The sequence below is a fragment of the Perca fluviatilis genome, chromosome 18, assembly GCF_010015445.1.
Source record: "Perca fluviatilis chromosome 18, GENO_Pfluv_1.0, whole genome shotgun sequence".
NCBI classification, from domain to species: Eukaryota; Metazoa; Chordata; class Actinopteri; order Perciformes; family Percidae; genus Perca; species Perca fluviatilis.
The window spans coordinates 28539020-28551389 of record NC_053129.1 but is presented as its reverse complement, the minus strand read 5'-3'; the positions used below and the strand labels follow the sequence as shown (position 1 = coordinate 28551389).

Here is a 12370-nt window from a genome sequence, read left to right as displayed (position 1 = left end):
TAGATAATGACCTGCTTCATGTAGTTCTACTGGAACATAGGGTCAGTTTCAGCAAATAGGACAGAAAGTTAGTTTTATAAGGCTTACCTACTGCACCTTTAAACAATTAATAATAATAAAAGTTTATTCACAACACTTTACATAAGTTAAAGTGATCCTGGAAAACAAAACACAGTTGATTCATTAATTATCAAAACAGTTGCCATAACTTGCCTGTTTGTTAAGTGTGTATCGACTACTTGATTTATTAACTTTTAATGGTTTACGTTATTAATATGATTTCTATTTACCACCCAAATCCAATCATTTTGTTTGCAGCCCTACCACCACCTCCCTCTCACCACATGTAAACTGCCAACATGTTGCAAACAATAGGGTTTACTGCCTATTACTCCCAGTCATGACACAGGCCATCCCTCCTTGTTTTCCCTCCTTGTGGGCCACGACTTAGACATTGATCTGCCACAAAGCACCATGGGAGCTGGTAGCGAGCGGCGCTAAACACTCACAGCCATTGGTCCCTGATTGCTGTCTGATCCCGTTAGGTCAACGGGGGGTTACCTCACGTGTGATTGGCCTGCAGAGAGGCGAACCGGCTCTGACTGACAGGTATGAGAGCATATCAGCTGGCTGAGAGGGCAGCCCAAGCCAATACAGGCCAAGAGGAGAGAAAAAGGGGCAAGGCGAGAGGAGGGGAGCCAGGCCTCTAAGGGATTAACACGGTCTGACAGGCTGCCAGGGACACAAACACACACACACACACACACATACACACACATACACACACATACACACACACATACACACAGCTTTTAGGGCGGGCTGCTCTGCTGAGCACGCACAATACACTGCTTGTTTTAGAACAAGAGGAAAGAGAGAAAAGATAGATAAGAGAGAGGCCAAATCACAGAGAAGGAATGTGTGTTTGACAGAGGCAGAGAGAGCCAAGAGAGAGTGAGATTATGACCCACAGGTGCTTCCATGGAGAGAGGAACTCCCGCTGGGGTACTAATGTAAATTCCATGACTCTTCCATGACTTTCCCAATTATCCTTCTCGTCTGGTTTATTACGGAGTGAAATGTTTGGACTCCACCCAAGTTTCAATGAAAGCCATCTACTGCCATAAATGTTTGGAAACTAGCACAAAAATACATTTATTTCAGTTTGCAAAATTCGCCACACATTGCCCAATTTCCACAGAGAGTCTATCCTCCGTTACCTGACCTTCCTTGTCTGGCATTCACCGCTCTGAACTCTATTTGCATTCCAGGAATTCCATGACCAACAGGAACCCTGAAAACTATGACATATTACCCATTTGGATCCTCACACAACTCCTCAAACCTACACCCACACAGAGGCAATGCTGATGTGTTATTCTGGACTGCTTAGGGAGGCTTCTTTAAGGAGCACTTTACATATATTGATCAGAGTTTGGCAGCCCATCTATGAAAATGAACTGCCTCCAAAGTAGAGCAAGATTTCCGCAAGATTGAAGTTTAATTTAAGGCTTAAAGAACCTAAACAAATGTGTAAATAAATAACTGTGGAATGTATGCCTGTGTAACTAAGAAGACTTCTCATTGGAAACTCTGCATAACATTTTCAAGACTGTATACTTTTCTTCAATCCTTAAACTCAGATCACTTCACTGGAAGGCAGTTTTAAAGGTTATTCTGGAGCCTATAAACCTGTTTTTGGGTATAGCCTACTTCTAGGGCTGGGTTAAAATAATCGATTCTCCAATTAAAATCAGTAAATTTTTGTTTGAGTGATCTGATATTGATCGACAAAATCCCCAAATCAATATTTTAATATATGCTTTTTCACCATGGATGTGGGGATTTGACCCCCTTAATGTAGCCTAAACCTTTAGATGGATGAGAGATAGAGATAGAGAGAGAGATAGAGAGATAGAGAGAGAGATAGATTTTATTAATCACAAATTGGGAAATTACTCTGTTACAAGCAGCAAGTTACCAAGGTTGGGCTTGATGGCACATGCTGAAAAATTGAAACTACCTATAATTAGTTGTATATTTGCCTGCTACCGCTTCAAATCTAAAACAAGCCTCCTCATTTGACTATGACTTCAATGCTTCAGTAAACCAAAGGCTGTAGTAGGGTTGGGCGATATGGAGAAAGTCAAATATCACAATATTTTTGCCCACATACCTCGATATCGATACCGCAACGATATTGTAGTGTTGACTATTGGTGCTTTCACAAATTATTTACACAATGAGATTTTTGATAAGTAATCATCAGTAATGTGGATATAATGACTAAGTGGGTAAAGGCAAATAATAGAACAGTTACAACAGTCTGGTAAGTTCAGAAAATTACATCACTTTACTGTAATGCAGCCTTTAAAACCAGGAAAAGACAACACATCATATACGATATCCAAAATCTAAGACGATATCTAGTCTCATATCACGATATCGATATAATATCGATACATTGCCCAGCTTTAGGCTGTAGGTATGATTCATTTGTCTAAAACACTTTTAATAAGTTTATCAAAATTATTAAGTCAAATCATGGTAAATATGATAAGTTCTCTTTTATAGCATTCGTTCCGTGTCTCATTGTGGGAACGCCTCCTGCGTGACCTCATCAGAAGCTCAAATAACATTACTAAGATATGAACATATTTTGTCCACTACTAACAGATGCTATATCCCATTAACTAACCTTCCCACCCTCCTCGATTTGACTACATTACATTTTTATGAACACATTTCACCCATAACCCACATACAGCCTAAAAATCACTCCACAAGAGGCTGAAGTGGACTTCCTGACATGCTGAAAATAAACAGTGGTGATAAATATCCTGGCTGTCCAGTGTGACCCCCATCCTTCTTTTTTTAAAGCACAAAAAAAAAAAAAAAAAGAGCGAAAGCGCAGCCAAAGACCGAGCCAGTCGTCGGCGAGGCAAAAGTTGGTACATGAACGGGCACGACGATACTGAACAGGAGAATTCACTCTGAACGGCGGAAATATCAAGTGGATTACCATTTAAAAAAATGTGAATTTATGAGTAAAGAATCCAGACTGTCAAACTGGAAGAAACTGTCAGAATAAAGTGCACCATAGCACTAGCCCACTAGACTGAGTGAATATGCTGCTTGCAAAACACCTGAACAGTGAGAAACACTACCGAACCGAATTCAATATGACTGAGCAGTGGTTGGCTGAAGGGAACGAGCTGCAAGGTTACTCATCCAATCATGTCAGTCTGTCTGTCTGTGTATTTATGTGTGTGTTTATGTGTGTACCCTTGCACGCGTGTGACAGAGATGGGCCATAACTCTGCTGGACAGGCCATAAGTCTTGTGGTCGTGATCGTTTGCCCTGCTCCGTAATGAACCGCCGCGGAGCGATTACTCTCACGCATGCACAACGCATACCGTTTGGCCGTGAAATGTGACATGCAAGACATTTAAAAGCTGCATAGGTAAAACACTTGTGGACATGGACTCTCAGACACATGCAGAACTCAAATTATCTCAGGCCTACAGAGTGCTAGGAGGCTAGATCTGCAGCCATGCTACTGTAGCTGGTGAGAAAAAACAGGACCAGGGTATCGGGTGTGTACAAAAAGAAAAAGAAAGTGTGCATACATAAAAAAAGAAAAACTAGACCAGATTAACCACTAAAATTAACAAAATAAACACCTGTCCTCTCCACACACTATAGTTGAGAATATTATTAGCAATAAAGCGGGAAATGTTACGTAAAAACTGGAAAAGGTCACATCACTGCTAGTAATATGAGCTTTACAGCTGCCACTGTGTGTGTTTACATTTATCGAGAGAGCTGATAAGGCTCCAACATCCTACTGTGAGCCTTCATCCATTTTCACACAGTGGGTTATTTGTGCACCTTTTCTAACTACATTTATCATTTCAGAGATTCTGTTCCCTTTTGTCTTGCCTGTGAACAAACTATACCGGCAAACCAGCAAAGATGTCAAAGAAGAAGAAAAAAGCAGCACGAGCAGACCAATCCTGAGGTTTGTGGTCTCCACAGAGCGCCTGAGGAGGTGGTTTGAGATGCTTTCTAGCAAGATGTTTAAAAAGGTGTAAATGCATCGGTGTCTCCAATATGCATACCTAATCTTTACTCCTCCCAAGTGGAACTATCAGTAAGGGATCAGTGGTAATACCACTCACTGAAATGATCCATCCTTCTTGCACTGAGCTGTTGCAGCGTTTATCTGATCCCTGATCTTTCAAAGCTGAATGATCTGTATGGGTGATGAAGGAGTGACACGGGTAAGAGCCTGTGAAGACGATAAAACTTTTGTCTTGCTCATAGTCCAAAAATGTAAGTCACCCATGTGTTGATGTTAGTTTATGGAGAGCGAATTAGCTAGCTGGCAAAACGGTTATTGTTGTAACTAAACTGCTAAAGTTCTTTTTAGGGCTGGGTATATAACTGTGACTTCAATTCCAATTTTTTAAGATCCATTTTAAGAAAACGAAATGACAACATTACGGCAAAATCTTTTTAATTTTTATTTATTTTTTCCGCTCCTACTACCTGAGCCTCGTCTCGCGTAACGTGGAGTTTTTTCCTACACTCTCTACGACGTTAGACAGCCAATCAGCAGCATTATAAGATCTTGGTAGAAGCATGCTGCATGCTTATTGGCTCACTGACACTGAAATTTGGTATTGAATGACAAAGCATTTTTTTCAATACTCGATACTAAGGAGGCAATTTGGTCGGTACCTAAAAAATATCAAATTCGGTACCCAGGCCTAGTTCTTCTTCTGGCTTCTTCTCTTTGTCTGTTACCAAAGAACCTCAGGTGCATTACCCCCACCCTCTAGACTGGAGTAGGACCAACTTTAATTTGTGATTATGTCAGTGCAAACGCATATTTGTGGCTAAGTATAAGGTAAAGTTTCTTATTTCACATGTGACTGTATCTGGATACAAGACACTTGAAATGACAAGTGTAAATGGGGCCTTAGCTTTACTGGGACCCTCCACATAGATTCACCACATCTAGGAACTGCAACACCTTTGACGAAATGCATAATTTAGCTCTTAGCTGACAGTCAACCCACCCACCTTCTACTCCAAGTGCAGCACACTGAGCAGATTACTGAATCCTGTTCACTTCAGGACCAGAGCTGCATCACAATATTATCCAACCATGACGCTAGCTGATGAAGGCCTCTAAGAATACCTTCAACCATAACTAAAGATCACACACACACACACACACACACACTTTACAAGCCTGTCAACTACTGAATATGTGTGTGATGGAGAGAGAAAGGTCTCTTTTGGTGAGCTCCTGTAGTCTGTGCCCATCACAGCCACATCGTTACCATGGTGACGCAGCCAGCTAGCGGCCACATGACATGATAAGAGAGAGACAAAAAGGAGGGAGAAAGAGAGGGAGAAGGACATGGCCAATGCACACACCGAGGGGCAATGCAAACACAGATAAGTGTGTGTGTGTGTATGTGTGTGTGTGTGTGTGCTCATGGCATTGTAGATGTGGCTGAGGCCAGCAAATCTGTAAACCAGGCCTCCACTCTGCTGCTGCCAAACATGCTGCTACTATCACCAGCTGCTGCTGCTGAAAACAAGTACACACCAGGCCGACACTGACCTTTCAGTCAAAGTCAAACACCAGGCCAGTCAACGGTCTTTTCCCCTCAGTAGTGACCGTGTTATTTCTTAGCTGAACACACTTGCTTTTCATTGAGCATTTTGGTCCAGTGCCGCTTTACAAAAGAGCAAAATTCCCAGGAAAACGGCACAATTGCTTTAATCTGCAGCACAATGTGGCTTATTTAGTTTTCTTACCATGTTCAATAAAAAGTCATCTTTGCAGCTATACAGACGGGGGGGGGGGAGGGGGGTGTAGGAGAGAGAAAAAAAATAGGAGTGCGCAATATGATGTTATACTGTAAATTAGTTCAAGCAAAAATTCAAAAAAACATTGGATGGTTCCAGCTTGTCAAATGTGAGGATTTACTCCTTTTTCTTGTCCCACATTATAGCAAACTGAATATATATTTGTGCTTTGTACCGTTGGTCAGACAAATTTAAAGCGCAACGAAATATCGATAGCAATTTTTCGGTATTTTCTTAAATGGGGTAATTTGGTGCCACCACTTCCATCAGCTAGGCAAGAAAGAAAAAGCACATATGCTTTCAAAGGCACACCAATCGATGGGACCGTGAGTTTTGGTATCAAAAAGCTGAACACAGAAAACAGACACCTGGGAAGAGGCGGAGAAGATATTTAGGTAACATCCAGGTAAAGCTCCAACTCCAGGGACATACTCACACACGTTTAAAGATGATAATCTATGAAACAAAAGAACAAAATATAAATCAACAATACATATCTAAACTTGACCAGGGTTGCTGCACCAAAACATAGCTGTCCTAATACTTAAACAATAACATCAGTGCCGCTGGTGAAAAGGTTACTCTGGAATCTGGAAATACGTAGCTGGTCAAATAAAACAAAATCTGATCCATACGCATCACTGTGAAAACAACCCAGTCATTCAACCCAGACCACAGGAAACCCACTATCTCCACACAACACACACTTTCCTGTCTGCTTCCTGCTTCCTGCGCAACAGGGAAAAGGAGGGAGTGGCCGCTGATGTCACGGCGAGCATGCTTAAATGCTGCATTCACATCCCAAAGGGAAAGAAGGTGGACACGAGCTTCCTGCTAGTAAATGCCTTTCACCTCAAATGCAGCGAGTCAGGGTTTTGAGAAAGAACCGTTTACCCCAAATGTTTATTTTGTGCAAAAGGTAACTGCTGTGATTTTGGTTTGTGGTTCAGCATATTATGACAACACAGGGAGCTTCTAGCATGACACAGTGCTGTATGAAGACATAATTGCTTTCATTGTCTGCTATCCTACTGTATTTGTATTTTTTTTTTTTATTAAAAAACAATACAGTGCTACTGCTGCACCACTGGGCATGTTTTTCAATTAAGCTGTGAGGAAATGATTCACCAGATACGTGACCTCACTCTTGCCATAAACTTGTACACTTTAGTCACGTGCAAAATTGACATAGGCTACCCCTGTTTCTGTCTTTCAACCTACATGGGCCACAGTAAAGATACTAAACTGGATATATATCTATCACAGTATATCAACGCATAGTCCTCCTATACAGCCATGCATAGTGGAGCTGGGGAATATATTGAGAGCCATATTAGGACATAAGGCTGACTTTTTAACCACACATTTTCCCACCTTATTATGTTATATTGCTAAAAACTACGTCCTTTAAAAGCAGCATTCCTGAATTTTCTTCAAATTTAGCCTTTCCAGTATATGAATAGTCCATTAAACTGTTCGCAAACGGTATGCACGATCTTACTCTACGCCTATTCCGCCTGTTGTACGGGACGGTCTTGTGCACAGAGGTTACGTGAGCTGTTACACGTCACTGTCGATTGTGACTCGTGTCATTTTGTCCCTCCATGAAGTAACCGGCACAGCCAGTTGGTAGTAGCGAAAGCAACTAGCACGTAAGACTATTTCAACAAGCAGAAAAACCAGACCAATTAACAAAAAGAGAAACCAACACAACATGACTATCAAAAGTTGTAAATGTATTAAATCAGCAAGATAAGGTTCAGGACAGGACAGTACATTTAAATACAAGATGTTTGAGTCTGTTCGGCTGAGCAGATATGATAAAAAGAAAATATCTTGTCATATTGTGTTCATCATGTTCTGTCTTCCGAGCATGGAAGTTTAACTGTGGCCAACTGGAAGTAAAACTATGTAACAGGGCGTGATATTTTGCTTTAATTCTCAGCTGTGCTACAAACCTAAAAGCTCCATGAAGTCTATTTAAGAAGACGTAGGCCTGACAATCAAGCCACAGTGGTAACGTCGGCAAAGTTAATAACTTCACGTGTAATAACACGTGGCATCCAACAGAGATTCTGAGAGGTCACTGTTCAGTTCAAGAAGGCCTCGTTTCCTGGCAGAATCAATTGCGAACTGGACAGACAAAAAAAAGCTGTTTTAAACCATAAGCCTCTCTTGAGTTGGTCAAAAGAAAAAAAGTGAAAATTTCACAATTCCAGCACTCGTGCAGGACTAGCGCGCAGGAGCTTTAAAACTGTCGTACCTGCATCATGCGGTACAGTTGGAACGATCTGACTCTTGCCTAAACTCAAAACCGTTTCCTGATGCAAGATACAGACAGGTTTACATGATTCAGCACTTATCCAAGGAAAACTACACTTATATATACAGGTCTAGTTCCCTCATCATTTAGCCTACGGTAACTACAACTCGAAAACTGCCCCAGCCAAAGGAAAATGTCAACACAATACATCAGATCTGCCTGATTAACAACAATGTTACATGTAATTACTGGCTTAAATAGTACTACCTGCTAATTACAAAACTGTCACAGGCACCTCTTTGTGCCTAATTGTATCCCTGGGTACACGCTGCCTGAGTGCAGTGCACAGTGAGTGAATGCTGAAAGTACTTTTGTAGTGATATGAATCATCTACTCTCTATCATTTACTTGCATTCAGGGTTTAATATTTACTTTTTCGTCGACCAGCCAAATAGCTAGTGAACGTTCAAATTTTACCAGCCACGCAATAACCATGTTTTTTTTTGGGGGGGCTGGTGAGTGAAGCAAATCCACCGACCATTTGCATATTTTACAATTTTTGGCTGGTAGATGGTGCTAATTTTTAACCCTGCTTGCATTGTAATGCACGGTCTGCTTGTCCTGTGTGTCATCATGTACTGTTAATGTTTTACACGTGTCCCCCAACACTTTTGTTTATAGCTTGTTTAGGCTCACGCTGCCAGCGAGAGCTTGTATACAGTAGAATAAACAAGCTGACATTGGGTATCAAGAACTGGCTCCAAAGTTATGAAAACCAAGACTTCCTTCAGAAACTTGCTTTTTCAATACTGCGCTCTATAATCACAAGTTATATTTTAGGACAATCTTGACGACAACTTTTCCCTAAATGCACAGCTTTTCGAGCACAAGGAAGTGCTGGATATCAGTTGTCAACGTTCAAACTTTTAATACATATGAAACCTTGTGTTTTGGGGAGGATTCCTTCTCATGCTGCAGACTGCGCTCACAATCCTAAAATAAAACAAACACAGCAGCTTCTCTTCAAACAGGACTGAGAGCGGCTTTTTTGGTGAATAGCAAATGGTCTGAACTTGATGAAGGACTGAACCAGAAACTGAGTTCACAAGAGTTAAAACACATGGGCAATTAATAATAATAATAATAATAATAGGTTTTTAACCAGAACACGGTCCATCCCCACCACACACAAAACATAAAAGGATTAAAAATCACCAAATATCTGTCTAATAATCTTTTGTTTACACACTCGTGTTCACTTAAAAGTGGACGGTGTGAACCTAGACAGACTAAATACAAACCTGAAGCAAAGTAAACATTCCCACAATCTTTTTATCAAAATAAAACAAACCTTTGGTGTGATTGCATCCGAATTCCAGTACATGTATTGTGCTACATCTTTCAAGCCTAGTGTTTACTGATTTCTGCAACAATAAGCTTGGGTCTCTGCCTATGGTGAGTCCCCACGTGACACAAGTACCTGTTATGTTATAATGAGCCCCTCCATAAGTCCCCCAGCAGGACCTATTCAGTTTGGGTTGGAAGATTAAAAAGTTTGAGAACCTTTGCTCCAGCCATCCATGGCTAATCTAATCACACAAATGATCTCACCGCTCTCTGTAGCAGTTTGGTCTGAAATTCAGTAATTAAACATTGTCTATCAGATGTGTGTGTGATAAATCAAATGAAAAATCAGTGTCAATCACAGATCTTACTGTAAAACATGTATACAAATGCAGCATATTTTTATGTACAGCTACAATCAGAAGCAGTCTAGACACTTGTAGCTCGAGCTTGGGGGCTCTGCCAGCTGACATATGGGTAGTGTAGGGTGTGGCGTGGAGAGGAAGGCCATGCATCTGCTTACATTTAATCATGTTCTACTGGACTCAACTCTGAGCAGTCTTCAGTAGTAACATTGAAGCAATGCTCCTTGTACAGTAAGAGAATTACTGCGAAGTGAACTTCTGGACGGGGTTAATCATTCCTCACAGAATGGCGAGGTTGTGTGTGCAGAACACAACGCTGGCCAGCTTCAATCCTGATAAATTAATCGGCTCAAGAAGAGGAGAGGGGATCCTGTGGCCACCCCTCCACCCTTATCTAAGGAGAGGTGGGGGTGGGCTGCCCGCCTAAAACACTGCAGCTGATGCAACCCCAGTAGCTCTAAATTAAAACTACTCAGCCATGAGATGCACCAGTTAAAGAGTAAGGATAAATGGTTATTGACTAACTCCTTAAGGACTAGAACATCACCAAACCCTTGCTGTTCTGTGGTAGCCAACTAGCTAAAGCCTGCAGAGAGGAGTTTCTTATCCTGTCATGTTAGTAAACAACCACAACCTGAGTCCAGACGGGATTTAATTACAGCACTGCTGTTGCAGGGTCAAATCATTGCTGGTCAAACAAGCAGCTCGCATCAAGCTAGCTAATGTAAGGACAATGCAGGGCGGCATGACATGGTCTGTATATTGCACGGACACGGAGATGGAGTTATGTGTTTTTTTTGGCTTGTAGCATCCGTGCTTTGTGTGCCCTACCTGGTGTGAGCATTTACGCCTAGCTTGTTGCTAATACTTTAAGCTTTTATCCATTTGCCCTGCGTATCAAACCTTACCGTGTTAACTGGGTTTGTCAGCCATTGCAGGCACTGCTGCAAGCCCGCTGCACGACCAATACACACAGCTAACACTGGGATAGCTGGATATATACAACTTTGGTTTCTTATTTAAATAGCAATGCTATGTGGTGTTGTAAAAAAATATATATATACACACACCACTAATTTGGGTTGCCGGTTTCTTGTATTCAAAACAATGGCAGGGTTCATGTTTGCTCCACAGGTAATGTGCTTGCTAACTAGCTAGCTAGCCCCGATTCGTGCCTTTCCCTCTTGTATTGGAGATAACACACCAAACTCCATTCAAAATCTGGCAATTCAATGTTGCCTCTCTTATTGCACACGTACACATATCCGTGAATACACCTGAAGATATTCAACAAATCATTGGAATTCACTTCAAATTCGGCATATTTATTATGCACAAAACACAAACGGCTTCCGTAAACTGTCAACTTTGAGAATTATTCCTACAATAACGTTACCTACTTGCTAACGTACAGATACACAGCGGTGGGCGGTAGCTAGTAACGTTAGCTAGCTTACGTTACGTTAGTGTGAGATGTTTCTAAAAGGGATTTTACCGAAACATGGTAACGTTACTGATCTTTAGACAAATATTTGCCTGTTTAGTCGCCATGAAAGCTCAAAGATGTATTTAAAGTCAAAGGACTCATGCTGTATAATGAGGTATATGACGACAGAGTAAATCGTCAGATTTTTCAGTGGAGTTTGGTGTTCATTCTCTCTTACCACTGAGTAAACCACGCTGCCCACAACAGCTTGCCTTTCAACAATTCCAAGCCAAGTGTCAGCCAGTGGTAGCTCTATGGTCTCCCATTTACCCAGGAGAGGGCCTGCGTGACCGCGGCCTCTCCTGCTACTTTGGGGTGGTCTCCTACCTCTGTGGGCCGGCTGATCTCGAACAGGTCGAGCCGGTTGGCGTTCCAGTGGTTGATGATGTCGGCCAGTTTCCTCCTCTCCTCCTCCCTGCTCCCCGACATGGTGGACAGCCTTTCTGACCCTCTCTGTCCGTCTGAACCGTTGAATAAAACTTCCCGTAACGTAAGTCCACAGGAGAAGAAACCGCCGCTACAGAAACCAAAAGGCTCAGGTCTGCCGTTTTTCCGCCGGTACTTTGTGTGGTCTGTCTCTCAGCTCACCGACCGACCGACCTGCTGTCTGATCTGTTTCTGCTTCCCGTTCCCGGTGCGCCTGTGCGCGCTCCCGATACACTCTGGATGCATTTCCGCGCACGCGCAAAAATGTTAACTGTTTGAGGCCCAATGAATGTGATTCATGACGCTGCTTTTCCTAAATTTCATCTGGTATGAAGGGTTAATAAGTACTTAGTGTAGTAAGCAGGATTACGTCATTATGTGTTAATTAAGGCCCCCGTTTTGTTTTTATTTTAAGCTTCTAACCGATTTACTTTACTAATTTGACCACATTACAGTAATTTCTGAGATAAAAAGCCCACAACTTGTTTATTTATTTATTTCATTTTTTTGTATGCACATTAACCATACAATGTTTATGAAAAGATATGTGTGCATGAATACATACAAACACACTTTCATCAACATTTACTCAGATTAAT

At 41.6% G+C, this 12370-nt stretch overlaps 1 protein-coding gene across 1 annotated transcript in view; it reads right to left on the bottom strand.

The window, feature by feature from the left end:
- Positions 1 to 11990, bottom strand: part of afdna (afadin, adherens junction formation factor a) — a 109724-nt gene extending 97734 nt beyond the window's left edge. Inside the window, 1 exon segment of the mRNA XM_039782328.1 lies at positions 11673 to 11990. Within this exon segment, the coding sequence (XP_039638262.1) occupies positions 11673 to 11774 (102 nt within the window). The 5' untranslated portion in view covers positions 11775 to 11990.
- Positions 11991 to 12370: the final 380 nt, after the last annotated feature.